A 27,392-nucleotide genomic window follows, 5' to 3' on the forward strand; every position below is an offset into this window, starting at 1 on the left:
GCCTCTGTCCTAAGGGAACTCAGGGTCTAGTGGGAGAGACAGACGTGTTTGCAGGGAACGTCAGCGTGATGTGAAGTTCCAGAAAAATGTGACGTGCAGTGGGGAAGGGGGGTGTGTCATGAGAGAACAGGTTGCCTGAGCCGCCTGGGGGGATGGAGGGAAGGCTTCTGCAAGAGATGATCCAGACCTGAGCCCTGAAGGCATCCATTGGCCAGGCCGTGAAAGAGGCAGAGGGCGTCCTAGGACAAGGAAACGTCAGTGGAGATCCAGGGCGGGGGTGTGAAGGGGGCCTCAGAACAGCTGAAGAACAGCTGTAGCGGCAATCAAAGCCAGTTGTTTAAAGGAAAGCTCGCTACTGAAAAGCGAATATGTGGCCTTATTTCCAATACTTCAGTATTAGAAACACATTTCCCCCACCCATCCCCATGCCCTGCTCTCTTCCTCCTCTGCGCCGGCCTCTTCCATCCATCCTTATCCACCCCTCCCTTCCTCTGCCTCTCTCTTTCCCTCCGTTTCACAGGGACAGACAGGGCAGTGATGTAGGGGTGGAGGTCGCATTCCTGGGGCCTGAGAGACAGGGAGAAGCTGGGCAGGCCTGTCTGCGTCGAGGCCTTCCTTTCCCAGGTGCTCCTGGGCAGTGACAGGACTCGAAGGCCTTGAGCTGTAATCCAGGCACATGGCCTCTCCAAGGTATCGCCCCCTCCTTGACACCCAGTAGCCAGGAATAGAGAATGCGGAGAAACTCAGGAGGAAAAGCCAGCCAGCACACGTGAGCCCTTGGGTGCTCAGGCTTTAGTTTATTCGTGCGAGTTGTCAAGGCTCGTGGGAGTCCCCACGGCCTCTGCTTCCCTCGGTGACTTTGCACACCTGAGCTCTCTGTCTCTGGGCCTCCCAGGTGAGAAAGTTATGCTCACCAGGCACGATCTCCCTCTTCCTCTTCCCCGCTCCATGCTGTCTCTGAAATGACCCATCACCACGCCCTCTTCACCTCCTGTCCTCTTTCCAGAGAACGAATTATCTCTTCCCCTCTCCATGGCCACTCTCCACCTACACCATCCCTTTTTGGCCCTCTCAGCCTCTTGCCTGTCTCTCATCTCCTCCCCCTCCTGTGTCTTGGGCTTTTCTCTTCAACCCATAAACATATTCGTTCTAAGATAAACCTTGACCCCGATTCAATCCAATCCCTCTTCTAACCAATCCCTCTCCTCCCCTTTCCTACCAGACTCCCGGAGAGAGACATCTCTGCTTCCATATCCCCTGTTTGCCGTTTAACCTCTGCGACCTAGCCTCTGGTATCATCACGCTACTGAAGTTCTCTTACTAAGATCACTGGCGACTTCTTCTTTGAAAAATGAATGAGTCTTTTTCAGGCTTGATTTCATGGGACGTTACAGACGAGGCCCTCCGTGGTCCAGGCCCTCCCCGCCTCTCCATCTTCATCTCCCATCATCCCCGAGGTCACATTTTATGTTCCAGCATCATTCAATTGCTGTAATTCCTCATACTTATTAGGCATTTCCCCTCCTCTTGGCCTCAGCTCAGGCTACACCCTTTTCTTGGGATTCCCTTTTCTTCACTCTCATTCCTTCATTTTTTGTTGTTGTTTTGTTTTGTTTTTAATTTTTATTGAAATATAGTTGATTTACAATGTTGTGTTAGTTTCAGGGGTACAGTAAAGTGATTCAGTTATACATACATATATGTGCGTGTGTGTGTGTACATGTATATATACATACACATATATATATATAGTCTTTTTTTACATTTTCCCTTCCATTATAGGTTATTACAAGATATTGAGTAGAGTTTCCTGTGCTGTACAGTAGGTTCTTGTTGGTTATCTATTTTATAAATAGTAGTGTTTATATTTTTTAAAATTTTTATTGGGGTATAGTTGCTTTACAATGTTGTGTTAGTTTCTGCTGTACAGCAAAGTGGATCAGTTATACATATACATATATCCACTCTTGTTTAGATTCTTTTGCCATATAGACCATTCCAGAGTATTGAGTAGAGTTCCCCGTGCTCTACAGCAGGTCCTTATTAGTTATCCAGTAGTGTGAGTTCCCCGTGCTCTACAGCAGGTCCTTATTAGTTATCCAGTAGTGTGAGTTCCCCGTGCTCTACAGCAGGTCCTTATTAGTTATCCAGTAGTGTGAGTTCCCCGTGCTCTACAGCAGGTCCTTATTAGTTATCTAGTAGTGTGAGTTCCCCATGCTCTACAGCAGGTCCTTATTAGTTATCTTGACTGGACAACATCACTCAGCCTTCAGGACCGGATGTGGGCACCATCCTCTGTGGGCATCCCTGATTCTGTCCCCAGGCTGAGTCTGGTGCCTGTGCATCTATTTATCTCTATCGTTGCTTTCATCAGATGATGTTATTATTACCTGTTTATGTACTTGTCTCTGCCACATGCCTGTGAGCTCCTAGGGAAAGAGCCCTATGCTTTATTCCAGCGTTGAGCACGATGCTTGGTGCACAGTAGTGCCAAACTGATGGCTCCTGGATGAATGAGTGAATTCTGCCTGGAGCAATATTCATAGGCAAGGAGATCGCTGAGTTGAAATTTGAAGGGTGAAAATTGCCCCAGAGAAAGAGAGGATGGGGGAAGGACACCATTGCTGTCTTAGGTTGGTTCCCTAGAGGCAGAGTCTGAGGTGGGGATTCCTGAAAGTGAGGGAAGAACCAAGGGCAGAGAGCTCGGCGAGGATGTGGTCTAAGTTGGACATCAGCCTGGGCCACCGGGAGCTCTGGTGCATGACGTGCGCACAGAGTTGGTCCCCCGTGTTGGTCAGTCATTGGCCGAGGGCTGCCCTTAGGTGGGGGTGGGGCTGGATGGGGGTGTCATAACCTCCTGGGCCAAGGGCCCCCCTTTTGGCCAAGGCCAGCTGTGAGTTATCGTTAACTCACAATCACAACTGCTAAGGATGGACACAGAAGGCACCACCACACTCGCAGCAAAGGAAACGGCACGTGGAACGGGGCAGCTTGGACCATCTGGGGAGCAGCAAAGTGCTGGGTATGGCTGGGGTGGAGGAAGTGAGTGGGTTGGGCCCGAGAGGCAGGGGCCAGCTCCTGGAGAGCCCTGTACCATGTGCTAAGCGTACCCCACATTTTATTCAAGCTATGCAGGGGGTTTTAAGTATTAATTAATTGCTTTCAATTGCATTAAAAAATATTGGAGAGGCAGTGGTGAGTGGCTGGAGGAGGGGGGCAGTACCGGGGTAGGGAGACCAGTCGGGGGCATATTCAAGAGTCAAGGTGGAGGGTGATGAGAGTCTGAACTAAGGTGGTAGCAGTGGGGCTGGGGGCAGGCGTGTCAGATGGGAGAGAGATTAAGGAGGTCAGGAGCGGGGTTATTTCCTGGCGGGGAGCAATCTACGACCACCACCCTGTGGGCAGCCACCTTCTTCTTTCAGGAGGAAGCCCAGCTCTCCTCTTAGCCCTCACAACAGTCTGTTTTCCATCAAGCACTCACCCAGCCAAGGGCTGCAGGATTTGGCTCACCTGCATCAAAAGGGTTCAGGGGCCGTGCAGTTCCGGAGTTTGACTTAAGGGATTTCCTTGTTTTCTGAATTTAAAATCTGCGGGAGGAAACCTGCATCCAGTGCCCTCTCCATTGTGCTGGGCGCCCAGCAGCGGGTGAGGGGAAGGTGGCCGTATGGATCAATAAAGTGTGGTCCCTGCCCTCAGGTTGCTCCTAACCGTGTAGTGGAGACAGAGGTGTAGACAGCCAGCTGTAATATAAGACAGATGCGATGTGTGCTTCAGTAGCAGGGTACACGTGCTTGATCTTGGCCAGAGGTGCAGGAGAACACGAGAGAAGTATAAGTAACATGTTCTGGTTGCCCAGACGAGGGAGTGATTCTTCCTGACCACCAGCTCCGAAAATCTTGCCTTATAGAAGAGCCGACATTTGAGCAGGGTCTGGGGCATGAGAAGGATATTGGCAGGTAAAGAACGGCATCCTAGGCAGAGGCACCAGCAAAATCAAGTCATTCCTCAGGAAAAAGAAGATCCTAGAGGAATTAATAAATTGGGGCTTGTCTAAGAGAAATCCACAGTAAAGCTGGAAATAGAAACACAAGAGTTTTAGGTTTGGGTATTTTAGTCTAAACTTTAATTGAATTCTTATTACCCTCTCATTACCTTGGAGAAAACAATTTGAACTCCTGGAGGGAATAATGCTATAAACAGAAGGCACTGAAATAAATAGGTATATTCGTGTACAAAGGATAGCCATTTAAGTGTTCAAATCCTAATAATAATAGTTGAGGGACAGAAACAACACTAAATGCAAAGATTTCATTCAACTGCTCCAACCCCCCGTGGGGCTGCCTCTCAGAGGCTAATCATTAGAAGAGCGGGGCGGGGCTGCCTGGGCCACCTGTATTGTCTGTGCCGACCCTCTTGCTCTTGCAGGTCAACAATGAACGGCTCTATCTGCCCCTGAAGTTGGGACAAGGGAAGATAAACATCTTTTCCTTTGGCTTCCACGTGGTGGTGGAAACTGACTTTGGCCTGAAGGTTGTGTATGATTGGAAGACCTTCCTGTCCATCACGGTCCCTCGGGGCATGCAGAACATCACCTACGGCCTGTGTGGCCGCTATAACGGCAACCCCGAAGATGACCTGGAGATGCCCATGGGTCTGCTGGCCTCCAGCGTCAATGAGTTTGGACAGAGCTGGGTGAAGAGGGACACCTTCTGCCAGGTTGGCTGTGGCGACCGCTGCCCTTCCTGTGCCAAAGTGGAAGGTTTCTCCAAAGTGCAGCAGCTCTGCAGCCTGATCCCCAACCAGAACGCAGGCTTCACCAAGTGTCACAGCAAGGTCAACCCCGCTTTCTTCTACAAGAACTGCCTGTTTGACTCTTGCATCGATGGCGGCGCCGTGCAGACCGCCTGCAGCTGGCTGCAGAACTACGCCAGCACGTGCCAGACACAGGGGATCGCAGTGACCGGCTGGAGGAACTACACGTCCTGCTGTGAGTCCTTCCCGTTGTCTCTCCTTCCATCTTGATTGGTGTGGGCAGGCCGGTCATCCAGTACAAGTCAGAGCAAGCTGAGTGGGGCAATTTCAGGAAATGCACTTTGGAATTGAGTTTGTTCCCTGAAACAAGAGATTGAACCGCCTGGAGCCTCCGTTTTCTTATCTGTAAAGTGGGGTTAATACCGCTTATTCCCTGTATTCCTCTGAGGACGAAATAAGATCACATACATAAAGCACAGAGCAGTACACATGGCCTCTGGGCTCAGCAAGGGCACAATAAGATTCTAACAAAGGACGAATCGAGGGAAGAGTGAGTTAGTAGATTGCTTTGTTCTAGAACCTCATGGACCCATCATTAAGTGTACTGATAATTTATACACTTTCTCTTAGTGTGTTTTTCTATTTGATTCATATATGTCATATATCCGTCTCTGCGTTGATGAAATATAGCAGAATGTTAAAAGCATTGGAAAAAGAATTAGATACACCTAAAATTAACATTAATATTGCACATCAACTACATCTCAATGAAAAACAAGAGAAAGAGCTAGAGCTCCTGGATTCTAGCCTTGCTCTGTCCTTAAGGATCGGTGTGACTTTGAAGCATTTCACTTTTCCTCCCTGGTCCTTAGTTTCCCCCTGATAATGCTCTGCCTACACTCTTTATGCTACAGAAACATCAGGAGGATCAAACTGGGTAACTGAAAGCCTAGCACACTCCATGCATGTTAAGTGGTATCGTTAACATTCGTGGCTCGCTTTGAGCCAAGCCCAGTGCTCCACACTTTATCAACATTTGTTCCTCCATAACCCAATTAGGGAGAAGCTGAGACTCAGAGGAGTTAAGTAATTTGCCTAAGGTCCTACTATCTCAGTGGCAAAGTCAGGGTTTGACCTTCCAGCCCCAAAGCTCCTGCCCTCAACTCATACGCTTCACAGTGGAATAATTTGTCTGCATTTAGCACATCACAATAGGAAAAGACGGGGAAGGGAAACCAGTATTGGTCTTTGGCCAATCTGCCTTGGTCTATTTTCCCATCTCAATCTCATTAGCTATAGCAAATTTCTTTTAGGCCTAACTGTATGAAAAAGGCTACGCATGGATGCTGAATGCAAAGAGCTCTAAATAAGTGATCCAGCAGGGGTCCCGGAGAGTAAACTCCCTTTTCATCCTGGGAAAGGGAGATTTGGATAAAAAACCAGAAACAGTGCTGTCGTTTAATGCTCACACAGTTCATTTACATCCCACATAACTGGATTCATGTCGATTGGGAGGACAGGGTGGGAGGAAGTGGGGGCGGGGGGAAAGATGCCATTTCAGCCATGCTCAGTCCCTGAGTGAGGGGCTGGGGGGAGCGATGCCAGTAGGAGTGACTGTCCAGACTAATTGGCCTCTGGTGACTTTAGTAAAATAAATATGCCTATAAAAACGTCAGGGTCTGGGTAAATCTCTAGAGCTACTCTGGATTCACTGGGGTGAGCTCAGTGGGGCGAGAGAGCTTGCCTTCCTCTAAATCAGCACACCAGGCTGTAGACACAGGGGCCTAAAGATGGTGCAGGACGGGGAGACAGTTTTAGGAAGGAGACACTGCCTGCTGCCTCTTGAGACCTGCCACAGGGCGTTCCCTCTTTTCCTGTGGCTATGCCATGGCAACTGCACTGCTGTGTGGCGTGGCTGGGATGGGGAGCGAGGGGTAGTGTATGCCCACATCCATTGCCTCCAGCTGCAATGGGCGGGGAGACCGTAGGGAAGAACTGTTTTTAGAGGAGGCTAATTCCAGGAAGTCTCACCTTAATTTATGGATATCAATTTTTGTCACTCATAGGAAAGAAAAGGAAGCAAGTTCGTAAGCTCTTATGACCTTACCTTTGAGGAGGAAGGTCCCCTACTTCTATGCAGCTTGGACCCATGGGACTGAAACTGGTGCAGGATGGGGAAGCAGTTTGGAAAAGGGATACCATTCATAATGCATATGAAAACTATTTTTCTTGTCCATCTGTCCCCTCCACCAGCAACTTTTCCTCTCCCCTCCTCAAAGTTCTGTCCAGATATCGGTTGCCTACTCTATACACCATCACAGGGAGTTCCATCCAAGGCACTCAGAGCAGAGTCTGTCCTGCCTCACCCTTGGCCACGGGCCCCATCCGGGCCTAGATAGCTGCCTGCCAGCAAGGCCCAGGCCAAGCGTCCTTACCACGAGAGGGATAGACCTTCCCCCACCTTGGCATTTCAGGACAGGGGCCAAGATCCAAAAGAGAGCTCCTGAAGAGGTGGTGGTGGTGACTGGCAAAAAGAAAAGCTAAAATAAGAGAAAGAAATTATACTTTAAAGACGGCGTGTGGGTGGAGATTGGGGGGGCGGACACAGTTGGAGACAGCTTAGTTTTCCATTTTGAATTTCAGAACAGAGAAAAGCCGTGGGAGATGGAGTCCTAACTCAGCCAATTCAATCTGAGAGATCAGTGAACACAGGCTGCCTTGAATACAGTTGTTTGTAACCATATCTGACATGACGTTAATCTCTGAGAAGCAAGGGCAGAACAGCATCCCTCTGCCCACCCCCCACTTCTACTAAGAATTAATCCATTTCAACACTCACATGTTGAGATATGAGAATGGTGTTTTCAGGAGAAAAAGGATTAACCCAGAACTGCCCGTTAAATGTACGCTTTATTGGTAACAAGGTAGAATGCTGTTGTTTTTCAATGATATTGGCTGTTCCTATCAATGGGATAATTTATTACTCAATTACCTTCTTTGCAAATGCATTGGAAAACTCCTTCACCCAAGTTGAACAAACAGACTTGGGGCGGGGTGGGGGGAAAGGGAGGCCGATTGTCTTAATTACTAACCCATCCTTAAAATTCTTTCAGCTGAATTTGTCATTCTTTCAGTCCCTTAATGGGGGACTTAAAGTAGAGCACTGGGTGGTGAGGGTACAGTAAGAGAAGCAAATAACAAACGCATAGCAGGTATTTAGCTCCGTCCGCGTGCCAGGCACTATTCTAAGTGCGATATGAGTCCTCACTCATTGACTCCTGTAACTTTACAGCAACCCTGTAAAGTAGGCACCATTAATAGTCCCATTTTCTAGAGGAAGAAACTGAAGCTCAGAGTGATTCAGTGACTTTCCCAAGGCAGGTGGCTCGGGTAAGTTGGAAAGTACCTCCAGAGACAGTGCTCTCCCCCTGTGCAGTGCTGCTTCTCTTACCCTGGTCAGGCCAGGAGGCCTGAGGAGCTGGGGAGCCCGCAGGTACTGCAGAGGGTGTACAGCTCTGTAGGATCAGGTCTGTGAAGGCATCTCCCAACCTCAGTGGGCCATCGTGAGAATTAACTGTGATGATGTCTCATAAACCAGGCCACCTGGTGCCTGACATCTGGTACGTGGTCAGCCAAGTTTGAGTATCATTATCATTTTCTCTTTTATCAGAGGCAGCTTTTGCTACTTCAGAGTCCTGGGTCCAAAGTCTGGTAATTAGGGGGTTTCTTATATATTTCTTTGCAAACTCAATAAATTCTAGTGGAACAACTTTTAAAAATTCCTATTACTATTACGACAACTGCTCCTACTATTAATAACAGAAGCTTTCATTGAAGTACCAGGCACTGTACCAGAAGCTTTGCAAAATTGCACTTCATTTTATCTTTACTACTTGTTATCCCCATTTTACAGATGAGGAAGCAGAGGTTTAGTGAGAGTAAGTAACCTGCCCAAGGTGGCACTGCTAGTTAGTTGCAAAGCCAGGGCTCAAACAAGGTCAATTCTATTGCATTGCTGCATTGCTCCTCAGAGGGACCCACACATCCTACCCACCTTGGGCACAAAGGCTACATCAGTCCACTGGCCACAGCAAGAGACACATTCGTGACCGTGATAGAAATCCAGGTGTAGAGGCATCATCACTCTCAGCTCTTAGTACTTCATTTGGGTGGAGAAAATCAGAATTAGGAATTTGGATGTTTGTTTTCTAGAATCAAATATTTATTAACCACCTGTCATGTTCTCAGCACTATTTTGAGGGCCCTGGAAGAATCAGAAGTGTAAAATAATGAGTTTATCGTCTAGTTGGAGAAATAGGACCAGCATACTTGAAACAGCAGTGGACATCTCTAAATCGATAGTATATCTTCCCAGATATTAAAATGTATTGTAGAGTTTCAGTAATTAAAACAAGTCAATACCGGCACATTCCCAGAAAGACCAACCAGTGGACTGATGAGAAAGTCCAGAAACAGGCTCAAACACTAAAGAGAAATTAGTATATAGTAAAGCTGGCATTTCAGATCACTGGGGGGAAATGTACTATTCAATAAGGGACAAACTAGCAGGCAGAAAACTATTTAAACACTTCCTTCATTTCCTCAATCAAAAATAAAGTCTGGGGGGGTAGTGGTGGGATGAATTGGGAGATTGGGATTGATATGTATGCACTAATATGTATAAAATAGATAACTGATAAGAACCTGCTGTATAAAAAATTAATTAATTTAATTAAATTAAAAAGAAAAGGGAATGAAAAAAAAAAAAGTCCAGACAGAACCAAGATTAAACATAGAAATTTAAGTTATAAAACTACTAGAAGAAAAACAAAGGAGTCTTTTTGGTAATCTTGCAGTAGAGAGGGACTTTCTAAGCAAAATGACCAAAGCCATAAGGGAAAACCTGATAAATTTGATTACTTTAAATTTTTAAATTTCTACGTGGCAAAAACATAATCAAAGCCACAAACATACCAAAAAAAAAAAAGAAGAAGAAGAAGCAAAGTCAAAAGACAAATGATAAATATTTTTAACACATGACAGACAAAAATCTATTTTTAACTTATAAAGAGCTTTTACAATTCAATAAGAAAAAAACTCAACCAACACAAAATGTGCAAAGGATGTGAAAAGGCAGTTCACAGGAAAGACATACAAATGGATTACAAACAAATGAAAAGACAGTCAACCTCACAAAGAATGCAAATGAAATAAGGACATAGCAGATATGGCATTAAAATTGTTTTATTGTGGTAATATAGACATAAAATTTACTATGTTAACCATTTTTAAGTGTACAGTTCAGTGGCATTAAATACATTCATATTGCTGTGCAACCATCACCACCATCCATCTCCAGAACTCTTTTCATCTTGCAAAACTGAAACTCTGTACCCACTAAATAATAACTCCCCATTCCATAACATTCCAATAATTCTCCCCACCCCACACCACCCCACACCACCCCAGCCCCTGGCAACCAATGTTCTACTTTCTGTCTTTGTGAACTTAACTACTTTAGATACCTTGGAGAAGTGGACTCATACAGTATTTGTCTTTTTTTTTTTTAATTTATTTTTGCCTGCATTGGGTCTCCATTGCTGTGCGTGGGCTTTCTCTAGTTGCGGCGAGCGGGGGCTAGTCTTTGTTGCCGTGAGTGGGCTTCCTGTTGCGGTGGCTTCTCTTTGTTGCGGAGCACAGGTTCTAGGCACGCGGACTCAGTAGTTGTGGTGCATGGGCTTAGTTGCTCCGCGGCACGTGGGATCTTCCCAGACCAGGGCTCGAACGCATGTCCCCTGCACTGGCAGGCGGATTCTTAACCACTGAGACACCAGGGAAGTCCCCCAGTACTTGTCTTTTTGTGGGTGCTTTATTTCACTTAGCATAACGTCCTCAAGGTTCATCCTTGTAGTATACTGCAGAATTTCCTTCCTTTTTAAGGTTGAATAATTCCATTGTATATAGACATTTTGCTCATCCATTCATCCATTGATGGACACTTGGATTACTTCCATGGTTTAGCTATTGTGAATAATGCTGCTATGACAACGTGTATAAATATCTCTTTGAAATACTTCTCTCAAATCTTTTGAGTATATACCCAGGAGTGGAATTGACAATAAGTTCATTTGTACCATTTTTTTAGATTCCACATATAAGCAATACCATATGATATTTGTCTTTCTCTGTCTGACTTACTTCACTCAGTATGACAATCTCTAGGTCCATCCATGTCACTGCAAATAGCATTATTAGTTTCTGTAAAACTTTTAAGCAAACCTATCTTTAATGATTGGCTAACACTTACTGAACGTTTAGTTGCTTGGCACTGTTGTAAGTACACAGACTCACTCGTTCCCTCCCAATGAGCCATGAAGCGGTGCTGTGGGTATCTGTGTTGTACAGATAAGGAACTGAGGCCCAGAGAGATTAAGTAATGGCTCCAGTCTCTTACAGCTTGGCTCCAGAGCCCACGCTCTTCACCAGGACCCCAACTGCCTTCCAGAAAAGCATCTACATGCATTTGAAAACCACAGAACATAGCTGACATGGGTCGGTCTGTATACACAGGCACACACACAGTGCACGTTTGCCTTCTCAGAAATCAAGAGGCTCAGGGGCCTACCGTTTATAAACTACTGTCTTAGAAAAAGGTCCTGGAAGTTCTGAGTTGGTATTGGTATAAGAGTAGGGAGTTCTGCAGATAAGTTGGGACTCCACCTGGGGCTTGAAGAATGCAGGATTCAGATAGGCTGGGAGGATGAAGAAGGGGTTGGGGAAGGGAGATCAACACACCTGGGGACCTAAAGGCAGGAGTGAATATGGGGCACCCCCGGGGGGCCATCCAGTGACTCACTGGAGTCGAGATGCATGTTGGGAGATGGGTTTAAGGCAACAGGTTCTAGAGGACCTCAGGAAACAAGGCTGAGGACAGGACAAAGATGGTGTGAGGAGCCTTGTCACCTCCATCTGCTCTTTGGTCCATTACTTCCACAGGGATAAGTCAGATAGAGGCTTTCCATAAGCAGAGAGAGTAGGAAAGAGGGAAGGTGGCAAAGCTTCCTCCCCGCCGGGCCTCCGTCTCCGCAAGTGGGTGAGCGATGGGCCAGAGGAAAGCGTTGACCGTCCTGGTGACTGTCGATCTTGACTCTCGTCTCCCGTTCCAGCCGTCACCTGCCCTCCCAACAGCCACTACGAGAGCTGCGTGAGCGTGTGCCAGCCCCGCTGCGCCGCGATCCGCCTGAAGAGCGGCTGCAACCACTACTGCGTGGAGGGCTGCCAGTGCGACACCGGCTACGTCCTCAACGGCAAAAGCTGCATCCTGCCCCACAACTGCGGCTGCTACTCTGACGGCAAGTACTACGAGGTAGGGGCGCCCCGCCCACCGGGTCCTCCTTGCTGGGCAGCAGATTCCTCTCCCGCTCCAAGAGGCGGGCCACGGTGGACCCACCTTCCCACTTGATTACAAAGATTGTGGTGTGGATTCGCAGGGAGGCAGAGCGGGGGGCCGAGAGGTCAAGGACAGGTCTGGTGAGGCTCTTGCGCACGGAGTACCGGATTGGGAAACGTGTTTGGGTCTCACTCTCCCACCCTTCCTCGCTAGCATTTGTGTTTCTCTCTCCTCCACGCCTTTCTCTAGGCCCTTCTGATTTCTTCTCCTGTAAATCTTAGTTAGAAAGCTTCTGATGTGGCTACTGTTTGGAAATAGGACGGTGGTGAATCTGACATTTGTAGCTGTCTCGGCTAAGGACACTTTTAACTGCAAAAGATAGAGCTCGAGGCTAGCAGATGGGGCTTTGCCTCTTCTGCTTATTGCAGCTCCATTAGAGAGAGTGAGGGCTGCCATCTCTGCATGTGTCATTTGTCACTCTAGTACCGTCCCCCGAGAGTTGTGTCCTACCCTCTGCTTCTCTCTCTTTGGGGGCTTCACATAAAGCTGATGAAGATGCCCTTCTTTGAGTAAAACATATTAGCTCACAAAATCATTTACTTTTCTACCCTGTAATCTTTCTTTATGTGCTGTGATGCTAAGCTAGAAGAGATCTTTCCTGGAGAGGGTATTTAGCCCTTGGTTCTGCCTCCAGGCCACTCTCTGTTTAAAGGATATCAACACCGTACACTGGCGAGTAGACAGTTAACAATAGCATCGATGGAATAGCTGCTATTTGCAGATCGCTGTGCTAGTGGTATCGTTGGGGATGATAAAGCATGTTCCCTGCCTTAAGGAACTTGAAAATCTATTCAGGAGAGGGGGAAAGAATGCACTTTAGGGCTTCCCTGGTGGCGCAGTGGTTGAGAGTCCGCCTGCCGACGCGGGGGACGCGGGTTCGTGCCCCGGACCGGGAAGATCCCACGTGCCGCGGAGCGGCTGGGCCCGTGGGCCATGGCCGCTGAGCCTGCGCGTCCGGAGCCTGTGCTCCGCCGCGGGAGAGGCCACAACAGTGAGGCCCGCGTACCGCAAAAAAGAAAAAAAGCACTTTAAAGAACAAGAGGACAATTACAAAATAACATATCAACAAGTGAAATATAATACCCTAGAGAACTAATCAATTTTAAGATGAAAAAGAGCCACAGCATTAAAAAAATCTAATTGAAATGTCTGAACTGGAAATAAACTAGGCAAAAAATAAATAATGCCTCCTTTCTGTAAAGATGCATTGTTCTTGTTCAAGAACAACTAAGCTGGCTTTACTTTGAGAGGAGATAAAAGAAAATCAATATGGACGTTACCTTCGGTCTCATTTTCGGTGGGAAATTTGTTTAAATGTTGTATTAGAAAGATGGGGAAAAGTAGAGTAAAATAGTAAAATTGATCAAAGAAGGCTTCTTGGTAGAGGTGAGTTTTGAAGTTAAGCTCTTAGAAATATTGATTATTTGAAAGGAAGAGGCAGACCATGTGGGAGAAAATAATAATAGATTCCGTTTTCCCACAATCTGGGAGAAGAGATAACCAGGCTCAAAACTGAAAAACACTATTATAATCTCTGCTCCCCTGTCCAGAGATTTACTGAAATGTATCCATCTAGCAAGTGTGTCATGCACCCCTCCACAGAGATCCTGAGTGTCTGTGACATAACGGAATGAGATTCGGGTTTGATCCTAGCTGAACCAATGCTGTTGATGTGACATTGAGCAAACTGTGTCATTCCTCTGAGCTTCTGTTGCCTTATCTACAAAACATTACTAACAATACCAACTCAGTATGGTTGTTGTATGAATAATCAATGCCAGGTGCCTTAGTACCTGGCACCTAGTAGTTCAATAATTGGTAACTGCTATTGTTTTTGTTCATTCTCTTCAGAAGCATTTTATAAATGAAAAATCCAGGTGTGTTAATGAAACGATGCGTGTAAAAGCCCTTGGAGCTCTCGGGAAGGCACAATACAGCTCTCAGCAGCTGTTAGCACTATAAACATTATTATCCGCTTTTCATCAGAAAGTCAGTGGGTTTTGACAACAACATATATCTGGGAAGTAGCAAACTCACAAAACAGATAATCTACTTGCCACAATTCAAACAAGCTTGGAGGCTGTTTATTCAACAGATTTCTTTGGAAATAAAAAGAGAACACATCTAGCTATTAGCGTGTAGGGTAATCACCCAGCTGACGTTGTCGGGTCTAATTAAGGTGGAGAAAGCAGCACTGGGCCTGTCTCTGTACTGTGATGCCAGTTTCATGATCGAGTTCCCCTGTGGGATGAGTTACTTACCCTTGATCATATCCACATGCTTCAGGTTATTTTGCTCTTTCCACCCATGTAATGTCTGACTTCTCATCAGAGAGAGGCCAGACCGTCCGCTCAATTTTTCTGCAAATCTGACAAGAGAAAGAAAGTCAATATTTTACAGGTCTGGAAGGAGGGAAGGCTTGGTTCCGGGAACTACTTCATTTTGAGGATGAAAGAATCAGCAGGGCACTGGAATCTTAAAGTGCACCAGATTGAGAAAACTCTTCCTAGAAGATCTCACCCTCTATCTACTTACCCTTGGATCTGAGTCAGATCTGTATTTGATATCCAGGGTTTTGATAAGTCTATAGTTAAAATGGAAAATGGTGACCAGACAGTAGCATAGGCCCATCTTGTGCCATTTAAACACCTCTGGGGCTTCCCTGGTGGCGCAGTGGTTGAGAGTCCGCCTGCCGATGCAGGGGACACGGGTTCGTGCCCCGGTCCGGGAAGATCCCACATGCCGCGGAGCGGCTGGGCCCGTGAGCCATGGCCGCTGAGCCTGCGCGTCCGGAGCCTGTGCTCCGCAACGGGAGAGGCCACAGCAGTGAGAGGCCCGCGTACCGCAAAAACAATAAATAAATAAACCACCTCTGGATAGCACCGTTTTAGAAAATTGAATTAATGCCCCGAGTGGCCACATCTCTATGAAGTAGTCCACTCGTTGGGACCACACTCCACTTGGACAATCACGACCAGTTTCCAACAGTTTCCTGGAATTCTTGGTCTAGAACAAGTGCAAGATCAAGAGCACGAGGTCCTCAAGCAGAGTCATGTCTACAGATTTGCAGAAGGAGTGAAAAATAATAGCTGCTACCAACTGATGATCCACTTGGTCGTAGTGTTTAATATAACTTTATATAATTCCTCACTATCTGAAAGAGGGTGAGCGGTCCTTCTCCGGTAATAACAGCAGCTATTATTTATTGAGTACCTTCTCTCAGCCGGAAAATGTGCTTCACATGTCTTATTTAATCTTCACAACTGCCTTGCAAGATATTATTATTATTATCTCCAGTTTCGAGAGAGGAAACTGACACTCTGGGAGCTTGGTAGTGCCCCTCAGGGTGGCACATGTAGGGTGGCAGGGCTGGGATCAAACCCCAGGTGGCCTGATCTCAAAGCTCTCCTTTCATGGAACCTCACTGTTATCTAGGCCTCTCACTTCAGGACATAGAAATGGAGTATTTGCAACAGAAGTAAATTGGAAGTAGATTAGATACAAGGAAAACGTTTGGAACAGTGAGTATTGTGGAATGTTGAAATGGTTCATCATAAGAGTTGGTTATCGCTTTCTTTTAACCTATTTAAGATTGAAGGGTGGGGTTTATCATTATTGAGTGAATTTAAATTTCTTCCTTGAAGTGGAGCTGGTACTTGTTAGATTAATTTCCTACCAAATATTTTTCCTCTTCACTTAGTTCCTCCTCTGGCAGCTGCCCATTCCTGTTGGTTGGCTGTGATTAGTTCTACAATCCAGCCGTAGAGATTCCCAAATTCTTGACTGAAACCAATAAAGACTAAATGGCACATTGTTTGGCATCTGAGTTACGTGCAGGGGGTGTAACGTTTGAATTGAACCAGCCTCCCTACTGCTCCTTGTTGCAAATTCCAGCCCCATTACTGATAGGCCAGCCCCGCCTGGAAAGGGTCCAGGTGGACTGGGCTTTGGGGGCCCCAACTCTGACCACAGCCTGAGTTGCATGCAAACGGCGCCTCTCTTCCAGCCCAAGCAGCTGTTCTGGAACAGTGACTGCACGCGGCGCTGCCGCTGTTTCCGGCGCAACCTGATCCAGTGCGACCCGCGCCAGTGCAAGTCAGACGAAGAGTGCGCGCTGCGCAACGGGGTGCGCGGCTGCTTCAGCACCAAGACCTCCTACTGCCTGGCGGCCGGCGGCGGCGTCTTCCGCACCTTCGACGGCGCCTTCCTCCGCTTCCCAGCCAACTGCGCCTTCGTGCTCTCCACCATCTGCCAGAAGCTCCCCGACATCTCCTTCCAGCTCATCATCAACTTCGACAAGTGGTCGTCCCCCAATCTCACCATCATTTCGCCCGTCTATTTCTACATTAACGAAGAGCAGATTCTCATCAACGACCGGCACACTGTCAAGGTGACGAGCCTGTCCTTGATTCTTAAGAAACGTACTCTGGAACGTGGGCGTGTCTAGGGGGTTGTTTGCTGTGGTTTTCCGTGAGGTTTGAGGATAACAGGCTGTTGCTTCATACATACCATACACCGATGACCAGATTTTAAAGAATGAAAATATAAAGATTCTATAAGCGTAAGCGTGGGCCCCATTTAGTCCTTGACTAACGATTTCCAAAGGAAATGTACAGTGTCTCAGGGCTATAAGGTCGGTGTGGGTGCTGATAGAGCCTCAGGTGATAAAATGGTAGCTAAGTCAACTTTTACTTTGAATTAATTTCCAAAAAGCATCTCATTTGCTTTTAAGAGCCTTTAAAATTATTCTTAGCTCTGCCTACCTGTACCAAGACCCACTCTTTCATCTCTGCCATCCTTTCTAGAAACTGAGAGAAGGCAAGCGTTTGCCTATAAACACAGCTACTAAATAAAAACGGAAGAGAGATGCAAGAGGGAGGAGATATGGGGATATACGTATATGTATAGCTGATTCTCTTTGTTATACAGCAGAAACTAACAAACCATTGTAGAGCAATTATACTCCAATAAAGATGTTAAACCAACAAACAAAAACGGCAGGGAGGGATCGTCCCTCGCTATGAGAGCGCCCCCTGATGACACACCAAGGGAAAGAAAACAGAGGAAGGATATGGTGGCTTTCTCTTAGGTTGGCCCTTCCCTAGGCCTGCTGCCTGGTTTCTTGTGAATCTTAGACCCGTATATAAATAAATGTGAATCTCCAACCCACCCCCATAACTAATACACCTCTCCAACTTGCATTCCTCCCATCCCTCCATTTAAGAAGATAATCTGCTCGGAACTAGTGGTGGTGACCCCCAGCCTCTCAGCTAAACCAGGCTGTTCATAGCAGACAGACCAGAACCATGGAGTCAGCACCCGGTACCCCGGGTTGCGGTTCCAGCTAGGAAGGGCCAGGGAGAGAGCCAGCACACGCATAGGAGCATTTTTGGAATTGAGTGTTACTGTATCTGCTTTCTACCACGGGCTCAGATAATTGTGCACTGGGAATATCTTTATCTGAAGAGTCATCAAATAGCTTAGTATCCAGCCTTAGGGAAAAGACTGGCAGTATTTTGCAGGCTTAAAAGGAAAAGTCTGGATTTTAATACTGGTTTTTAACGTCAATGAAAGTTGCTACTGTTTTTGACACTCCAATTCCTTTTGCAAATTGGCCCACATAGACACAACTGCATCGGTCCAGAATACAGCAGCAAGAAAGTGAAAAGGGACCACGTGACAGCAAAACTGACATTGTGCTGAATAAAATACCCCCAGCCACTAAAATAGTAAAGAATCATATTTTTTAAAGGCTTCTGCTTTTTTTAAGAAATGAAAGTTACTAATAACCTGGGGTGGGGAGAAGAATTTATTTTGTAAGTACAGGAAAGGCATGTTATGTTCTGTCCTAAGGGCTAAGGAAAAAAGAAACTGTTATAAAGCAAGAAAATGACAAATGGAGAAAATACTGTACCTATAGGACCTCTGGGAGGGTACCTCCTGTTTCAACATTATAAACAAGAAAACAATTAACATAGCAATGACCCCCAGGTTCATTTTAACCGTGTTAGACCCTCCCTAGCACAGGATTGGGATTTCGTTTTCAGTAATTGATTTATGCTAGAGAAAATTTTATACAAAAATCCAGCCATTTGTTGTGAGTTATACTTTTCCATCATTTTTTTTTGTAACTCTCTGCCTCCATATTTTGCTTCTCTGGGGGGAACTGTGGACAGTTAGATGAGGGAGTACTCAAATTCTAGGGCGGGGGTCAGCAAAATATGAAATTCAGCCAAATCTCCTTGCTGCCTGTTTTTGTAAATAAAGCTTTAGTGGAACACTGCCTCACTCATTTAGTTACTGTTGTCTCTGGCAGCTTTCCTGCCACGAGGACAGAGTTGACAGAGATCATATGGGCCGCAAAGTCTAAAATATTTACTCTGGCCCTTTACAGTAAATGTTTGCCAGTCCCTGCTTTGAGGGTCATATACTTTTTCTTTCTCCTTTGACAGGTGAATGGCACACAAGTGAATGTTCCGTTTATAACCGGGTTGGCAACCAAAATCTACAGCAGCGAGGGGTTCCTGGTGATCGACACCAGCCCTGACATCCAGATACACTACAATGGTTTCAACGTAATAAAAATCAGCATCAGTGAGAGGCTGCAGAACAAAGTGTGTGGCCTTTGTGGCAACTTCAACGGGGACTTAACCGATGATTACGTGACCCTGCGGGGGAGGCCTGTGGTGAGCAGCGTGGTGCTGGCCCAGAGCTGGAAAACCAACGGTATGCAGAAGAGGTGAGAACTTCCAGCCGCTAGACTCAGGGGCCCCAGTCCTCCCACGTCCATGACAGGTGTTGCTGAGGAAGGGACTTTGTACAGCATCACCCTTCCGGACTCCTGCAAAGAGCTAAGCTGAAGGTCTTTGGAGTTTTCATCATACAAATAGGCACAGCAGTTTCTTGAACAGCAGAGGGAGGAACTAGGCTTAGATGATAAAAGTCTACATTTTTGTGTCATCCAGCCCTCGGCTAAACAGAAGAGTGTGCCCAAGATTAGAATTCTGAAACCTTGGCCAGCTGCCCGACTGCAACTGGGCACCCCTGCTGGGGGGTGGGATTAAGATTTAACCCAGGAGATGAGGGCTATCCCTTGCTCCCCCGTGCTGAGACTGTGTGTCTGTGACTCTTACCAGAGGCTTGGTTTTGTGCAGGTACAAGTTGGTGGGAATCAAGAAAGCCTTTTTAAAAGCAGAAGTCCGCAAGGGGATTATCAGGCCCCTCTCTGGCCAGCTGAAATAGAATGAGCTAAACAAGTTACTCCAAAGGTGTTTAATTTAGGGCCCTTCTGGGCTGCTGAATTATGTTAATTCCTCTCAGGATCTATAGATATGCTTCTCTTTCCTGGCATTTCTTTGCTCGTACAATGGTTCTGTCCCCTTGTGCTTTAATACACCAAACATCAGCTAAATTCCCAGATGTGAAAATGAAGCCCCAAACCCTCTGTGACCCTTCTGCAGGTGTAAACCGAAAAATGTACCATAAATTAAACTATCCTGTGCATTATGGGACCCAGAGCTGGAAAGAACCTTGGGCACCATCTGGTCCAGTCTCTTTTCTAGGTGAAACAGAGGCTAGAGTGGAATGATTTACGTTGAGGGGGTCCTATAAGTGGCAAAGCCAGGATTAGATTCCAGAATTCCTAATGTGATGCTTTCTCTAAAATGTCACTTCTAGGGCCCACAGTTAGAAAAATGACTACTTTGCACACTTAAGCTATTCTGGGGCTTCCAAAGGTGAGCAAGCTTCAGTTCCTCCTGAGGAATTATGAGTCTGTTTAAGCTTCCTTTCCCTTCCTCTCTTCCTTTTTTTCTTCCTTTATAAACGATTTCAGCCTGACACCAATTTTCTTTTGATGATTTTACTTTCGGTCTCTGATAGCTAAACTGGAACTGGTTGAGAAGTTTCTGGACTTCCTTTCAAATCTTTAATTCTACCAACTGTCGTTGCTATGATTATTAATAGTGATAGTAACTATTATTATTATTGGTGGTGGTTGTTATTATATGAGCACCCGTTAATAGTTATTGTATCAGTTATATCGAAGGTTAATGGTTATTATACCAATATCTACCTTTTGTCTGACACTTTGGCTACCAGTCCATCACTTTATCTTACCCTCACTTATCCCAGTGGCATAACAATAGAAATTACCGTGACTTTCCTAAGGTCACACAGTCTGTTAGTGTTGGGATCAGCATCCCACACTAACTTCTGGGTTAGCTGAAAAGGGCACTGCCACGGTCTGCCCTTTCATCGGCCATCTTGGATGCCTCGTTTTGCTTCCTACCCTGACCAGACCTCTCGCCCCCAGCTGCAACGAGCTGCAGTTCTCCCAGTACGCGGCCATGTGTGACAACGTGCACATCCAGAAGATGCAGGGCGACGGCTACTGCCTGAAGCTCACGGACATGAAGGGCTTCTTCCAGCCCTGCTACGGGCTGCTCGACCCCCTTCCCTTCTACGAGTCCTGCTACCTGGACGGCTGCTACAACCATAAGAAGTACCAGCTGTGCGGCTCCCTGGCTGCCTATGGGGAGTCTTGCCGCTCCTTCGGGATCCTCAGCACCGAGTGGATTGAGAAAGAGAATTGCTGTAAGAGAATTATTTTATTTCTGCAGACTCTTTGCTAAGTTGAAAGCACAGCTTTGCCAGTGGCATCGCTGTGTCCAGGGCCGGCTGGCTGGTCTGCATCTTGACCCATAGATCTGCTTCCAGGGTTGGAGGGTGGAGAGCTGTGAGAGCTTGTAGCAGATTTCATGGGGCGCATTTTCAGTGGAGCCTGACTCCCCTCTAATTGCCTGACCAGTTATGGAATTTGGAACACCCGCTGGGGAAGGTGAGGTTCTCTGGGTTGGAGAAACACCAGTGTAGCTAGTGACTTTAAGATAGCCGACAGAGTATAGGATTCCTGATTGATTTCAGTGCCCCAAACTCAGCTCTCCTTAACATGGCTCCCTTAACATGGGTCAGAGCCCAGATCAGAAAGAGAAGGCACATGGCAAGTGGCAAGTTGAGTTGGAATTGAGCTGGCTGTATCTGCCTGGTTGCAAGGAAGCCATGGTTGGATTCATAAAGGGATTACACATATATTACTGATGAAATAAAGATCTGTAGATTCTTGCATTTTTTTTCTGTAGTAAGAAAACTATTTTGATCTGCGTTATCCATTATTCTCTTTGTTCATTTTCTTACCATGTTAATCAAATACATGGAGCAAATAAATATGTACATAATCACACATAAATGTGTCACATCCATATATGTGTGTGCACATACATACTGATCAATCTGTCCCATGAATGCAGTATGACATTGCGGCCGACAGGATGTGTGCCTGTCCCTCGACATGCACCACCAACCCAATGTGCATACAGGTACTGCCATGAAAACTGGCCCTGTTCACTCCAAGACTGAGCGTGCACATCAGTAAATCTGCAGACCAAACCTGAGCAAGAGTAGGGATGCACTTAATTCAGAACCTGAAAACAATGTGGTTCATTAAAATATGCATTCAGTGACTTCAGAAACTCTTAACAAGCAAATGACCGGTCTCTGTTAGCAAGCAACAGAAATAGTTTGTTTGATAACTTCAATATTTTACCCTGTTCTGTTAATAAACAATACTTTAAAAAACGTTAACTGTTTTGAACTTTAAAAATTGTGTGGATTTTTTTTTTTAAGTATGAATTTTTGCTTTTAACCTTAAAACTTCCCTCTGAATTGGGCATGTCGTATTTGCCAAGCGGTAGGTGGACCATCATGTTTGTAAGTGAGGTTCTTTCCTTCCTGGAAGCTGTAACCTCCACACTTTCTTTCCCTTATTCTCTTGGGTGGTGTTCATATTGTGTTAATCAACCAGCACATTCATGGAGTGGCTGTTGCGTGCTTAGCACCGGTGTTAGGTGCTGAACCCACTGGGCAAGCAAAAGCGTCTTTACAAAAGGAAGCCTTTAAAAAGTAAGTGCATTTGACTGATGCTGATGGCTTTCCTTCAGTCGTCTTTCTAGGAATTAAGACAGGCTGATGCTACGCCATACCTGTCCTCCCACGTATAATAGTTACTTAGCAGAGGGTCGGGAGAAGCATCTGCAGCTATGGGATAGCTCAGGGATTTTGTTTTGTTTTTGAACTCGTGAAGAGAACTTGGCTCGTGCTGGGATTGAATCATTGCTGTTTCTTCAACACTCACCATCATATGCCACGACGATGAGGATTATTACACCTGGATAGGGAGACAGTCTTTAAATAAAGAAGTGAGTGTCTACTAAATCCTAATCTTCTCTAAAAGGAAGTCGATAGAGATCTAATACTGAAAAATCAAGAAAAATAGTGATATTTCAAAATATGGACGTAAAAACTAGAAAAATTAAAAGATTTAAAATAGTTGTCTCAGAAGCATTAGAACTGGAAGATAAGAAGATTGGGACATGGGATTGCCATTCTTCAATACAGCATTATTTGACTTTTTACCAGTATTATTCTGATAAAAGTAAAAATTAAATGAAAACAGTTTTCGCTTACCATTTGCAAACATAGAGTTAAATATCCGAAGAAACAACCAAAAGACTTTTAAAATGACCAAGAAAAATAACAGGGAAGTGGAGAGGGCCTAGGCGAGGGACTGCTGTGTTTCACTTTAAGCTTCTCAGGACTACTTGATTTTTTTTTTTTTTTTTTTTTGCATGGCAATTTGACAAAACTTTAAAAATTAAAATTTTCCAAGGGAACACAATTAGAAATAACAACTGAAATATGTAAGTGAAATGTGCTTTTGTTATATTGAGTCAAATCATCAGAAAACAAACTCATATCAAGAATAAAATAAAGAAAAAAAAAGTGAGTGTCTAAAAGAAATGCTCTCAATCAGCAGTTCTCAAACTGAAATGTTGACGAGCTCACAGGTGGCCTATGGGCTCATCTGCTACAGAAATATCGTTTATAACCTGTTGGTGGTGACACTTCACATACATTTGTATTTTACTTAGAGTTTTCCCCTCTTTGGTAAAACAGTACCATTACTCTAAGTCAATGCTGGTGAGTTGTGTGTAGGTAGTTTGTCTATTTTTATAAAATTAAGTAGAAGTTTGTGGGGTAGCTGGACCATGAATCAAAAAAAGACTAAGAAGTCCTGGTTTGAGGGACCTCTCTGGGACCTTACTGGCCCTAGAATCTTCATTGTTGACAAGTATTTGTTGAGCATCTACTATGAGGTGGCTGGGTGCTGGGAATCTAGAGGTAAATGGCTTGGACCCTACTCTTTATATAAATATAACGATACCAATGCATATGCTTGTGGTACAGAGCAGGAAGTGCAGCAGTCTCGGGATGTCCCGGCAGTTAAGCGTGTCTGTGTATTCCATCTTCCCCTCTTACCTTCACCTGTGTGTGACCTTGGGTGCATTTCAGCTGTGATGCCAAGTTACGATACTTAGCTGGCAGAGCTTGTAAGGGTCGGAAGAGGTAATGCCACCAAAGCATGAAGCACGTAGCAAGGACCCAATTACTAGTATCGTCATTATTTTCCGGAAGGCTGCCCTGTCTGTTGGTTTGCATCTGCCATCGGACCACACCAGGTCCACTGAAGTGGCGAGTCCAGAGTGTGACCACATGCTACCGTGCACTGGTGTGAAAATCAAGTTGTGTTTCTGTTTGTTTTCCTTTTTAGCAGGAGTGGTTGAAGATCCCTGTCTGGGAGCGGACTGTCCCAATCGAACCTGTGAGCTGGAAAACGGAGGGGAGCTGTGTGGCTGCATGGAGCCCCCTCCCTACGGAAACAGTGAGTGACACCTGCCGCCACCCCACCCCCAGCCAGACAGGCCCCGCGGGAGACGCCCGGCAGCCATGTAGGAAGGCTTTCGGGTGGGAGCCCGCACGTCCCACACTGTGGGTTAGAAACCCAAGTAATGAAGCTTTCATGAGCATTTAAGCAGAACAAGGAAGGAACCCGACCTCTTCAAAGCAGGCTAATGTTCGTTTCCTTGTAGCTACATCCTTTTCTTCAATAAATGATAACACGCAAATTTGGACATGCATAGCATCAGCCAGCTCCATCTGAGGCCATGTTCAACATCAGAGGGATCCAAACTGATCTCTTAGACTCACAGGGAGATAAGGTGGTTTGACGAAAACATGAAAGAATCAGGACGAGAGTGCCAGGTGCTGTAAGACGTGTTTAAAGCCAGCTTTATCTGGCCCGAAGCTTTTCGGTGGGTCCTGAAGAAAGCAGAAATGTTGACGCAAACGGCAAACAACTAGGACTCCAGGTAGGAGTCCCCTTAAGGTAGGAATGGCCTTGTGCCCTGGCCAAGAGCATACTCGTTTTGTCGGCTCGTGGGGGACGTGCTTTGCTTCCCAGCTCCGTGTCCTTGGCTGAACCGAGGAACTCAGAAGGCACATGCCACGTTTAGCATCGTCAGAGAATGAAAGCCTGGTTGACCAGAAGGCTCCGCAGAAGGGGACCACATGTGCTGTTCAAAGGCTTCACCTGAGCAGATAAAAACGTTTCTCTCCGTTTCTTTAGTGCTTATTAGCCTGTGTTTGTGTACTCACGGAAAATGTCCATTTCAAAAAACAAGAGCTCCGAGTGCCGGCCTGGGTACCAGCTGGGCTGTGGAGAGGCCTGGCCGGGGCTGCCCTCACTGGGGGCACGTTCTTTAGCCAGGCCACAGTGAGCCAGGTGCGGTATGGAGCTTACGGACAGCAGCTGCTACCAAAGCGGGGCGGAGATCCCGGGTTTAGGAAGAAAAGATCAAAGACGCTTTGTATAGCATTTTCACCTTTAAAAAAAGGCTCTCTGGGGATTTCCCTGGTGGTCCAGTGGTTAAGACTCCTCGCTTCCAATGCAGGGGGCGTGGGTTCGACCCCTGGTCGGGGAACTAAGATCCCACATGCCACACGGCATGGACCAAAAAAAAAAAAAAGGCCCTAGGATTGCCCAAGTTATTGCTTTGAATGAGTTCATATACTCATTTAGTTTGATCAGAGCTTCATTAGAAATGCTGCAGCCTCTGTGTGAAGCCCATCAGCCTCTTCTAAAGAGAATGGGGTGCTTCGCCCACCCACACAGCAAGACCAACTCTCACTGACGTGCCTTTCATAATGACTGTTTCCCCACAGACTCCCACGACATCATTGATGCAGAGGTGACCTGCAAGGCTGCCCAGATGGAAGTGTCCATATCTAAGTGCAAACTCTTCCAGCTCGGCTTCGAGAGGGAGGGTGTGCGGATCAATGACAGGCAGTGCACTGGCATTGAGGGAGAGGACTTTATCTCCTTTCAGATCAACAACACCAAAGGGAACTGTGGAAACATTGTGCAGGTGAGGAACGAGGGCAGGAAAGAGCACCTGGCTGAGGTGGTGACAGCTCCAGGTGTTTGCACATTGATTGTTCTTAAGCCAACTTCAGGGGTTCGACTTAGAAACATGCTCCTTGGAAAACAGCAAAAGGCACGTGCGAAATGAAGGACAGCGGGAAAATAATCATTGGGTGCTAAGTGGTTGAACTGAAAGCAAGATAAGTGACATGCTTCCTTCCCTGGTTTGCGCTGTCTGCTGTCCTTTGCCCTGCATGTTGACACATTTTTTACTTCTCTCATGCTTCTGTTGTTCTTCCAGGTAAAGACAGCTGGGTTCAGCTATTTCAGGGTGTAAGGGTGTCCCTGACATCACTTAACAGTTGGCTGCAGAAATACAGCAAGGTCACAACATTTTGTGTCAGGTTATCCAATTCATAGGTTAGCAAAGCATCTCACTTCTCTTCCTCCTGTGCCTTCCTACTGTCTTTTTTTGATAACTGTGTTCATTAACACTTTTTATCAGGGAGTGAAAGGTGCAAGACGGTGAAACATGCGTGTGTTCATTTTGGTACTTGTGGGCTGTCTGGTACAAGACTTGGCGGAGGCTGGATTTTGAATTAAGACTTGAAAGAGAAGATATGTATTACCTCAGGATGGCAATACTTCATGCTGTCCCCGGCTTGGGTTCCCGCAGATAACTGGGGACTGGTTGTACTTAGAATTCAGTGGTACATGAAATCACCCTCCGTGGGCATTCAAGGTTATCAGACTGAAGGGTGCTGTTGACATCTATTGTTAATACTTTTTTCCTAGTAAGTGCTGAGACTAGCTCCATCCTGATTTATATTGGCCTCTGGGTTATATATGAAATGAAGCCATTTTTCCACTTTCCGGCCCGTGGATTTGAAATGCAAGCCACGTGCTCGTGCCCAGATTTAATGATTTCTGACCTCCCTTTGCTTTGCAGTCCAATGCCACTCATATCATGTATAAAAACACCATTTGGATAGAAAGTGCCAACAATACTGGCAACATCATCACCAGGGACAGGACGATCAGTGTGGAATTTTCATGTGCTTATGAGCTGGATATCAAGATCTCCTTGGACTCTGTCGTGAAGCCTATGCTAAGGTAGAGAATCTCATGGGCTGTGCACGTTGCTCTGTCTTTTCCTTGACAGTTAAGGTTAGCACAGTCAAAACTGCTAGCATCTGTCTTTGAAGCACTAGGGAGAGAATAATTCATATTTTCTGAACCTAGATGCCTTAGACCTGCTTTGTTCGATAGAACTTTCTACAGTGATGGGAATGTCCTATATCAGTACTGTCCAATACAGTGTCTGTATGTGGCCATTGAGCTCTTGAAATGTGCCAGGGCGAGAGAGGTGCTGAGGAACTGAATTTTTAATTTTAATTAAAATCAGATTTAATTATTTAAATTTAATTATTAGACTTTACTACTCTCTGCTTGGCCTTCCCTCTGCATTTGCAGCCTGGAAAATGGTAAGTAATTGAATAGATAACGTTGCTTGGGGTTCCCCGACTTATGACTGTTTCTCTTGTAGCGTCATTAACCTGACAGTTCCAACCCAAGAAGGCAGCTTCACCACCAAGATGGCGCTCTACAAAAATGCCTCCTACAAACATCCATACCGCCAGGGCGAAGTGGTGCTGACAACTCGAGATGTGCTGTATGTAGGGGTCTTTGTGGTTGGAGCCGATTCCACGCATCTGATTCTGACGCTGAACAAATGCTACGCCACCCCCTCCCGCGACAGCAATGACAAGCTCCGATACTTCATCATTGAAGAAGGGTGGGTAGCCTCTTCTCGGAGGACAGTCTCAGAGCCTTTAGTATTAGATTTGTCTATATTGTTTTTTAGGGAAGAGA

The 27,392-nt window shown here is 46.0% G+C and overlaps 1 protein-coding gene across 9 annotated transcripts in view; it reads left to right on the forward strand.

Annotated features, from left to right (window-relative positions):
* Window positions 1-27,392, forward strand: part of LOC132526387 (tubulin-specific chaperone cofactor E-like protein) — a 162,747-nt gene that overhangs the window by 126,659 nt on the left and 8,696 nt on the right. For all 9 annotated transcript variants that reach the window (XR_009542544.1, XM_060160632.1, XM_060160621.1 and 6 more), the window contains 9 exons: window positions 4,426-4,987; window positions 11,919-12,118; window positions 16,209-16,592; window positions 18,655-18,941; window positions 20,517-20,797; window positions 23,871-23,981; window positions 25,322-25,524; window positions 26,470-26,633; window positions 27,067-27,315. Coding sequence is in view for 8 of the 9 variants with exons in the window: in XM_060160632.1 (XP_060016615.1) it covers window positions 4,426-4,987; window positions 11,919-12,118; window positions 16,209-16,592; window positions 18,655-18,941; window positions 20,517-20,797; window positions 23,871-23,981; window positions 25,322-25,524; window positions 26,470-26,633; window positions 27,067-27,315 (2,441 nt within the window). In the remaining variant the exon portion in view is untranslated. The remainder of the gene's footprint in view (window positions 1-4,425; window positions 4,988-11,918; window positions 12,119-16,208; window positions 16,593-18,654; window positions 18,942-20,516; window positions 20,798-23,870; window positions 23,982-25,321; window positions 25,525-26,469; window positions 26,634-27,066; window positions 27,316-27,392) is intronic.

This window comes from Lagenorhynchus albirostris, chromosome 9 (assembly GCF_949774975.1).
Source record: "Lagenorhynchus albirostris chromosome 9, mLagAlb1.1, whole genome shotgun sequence".
Taxonomy (NCBI): Eukaryota; Metazoa; Chordata; class Mammalia; order Artiodactyla; family Delphinidae; genus Lagenorhynchus; species Lagenorhynchus albirostris.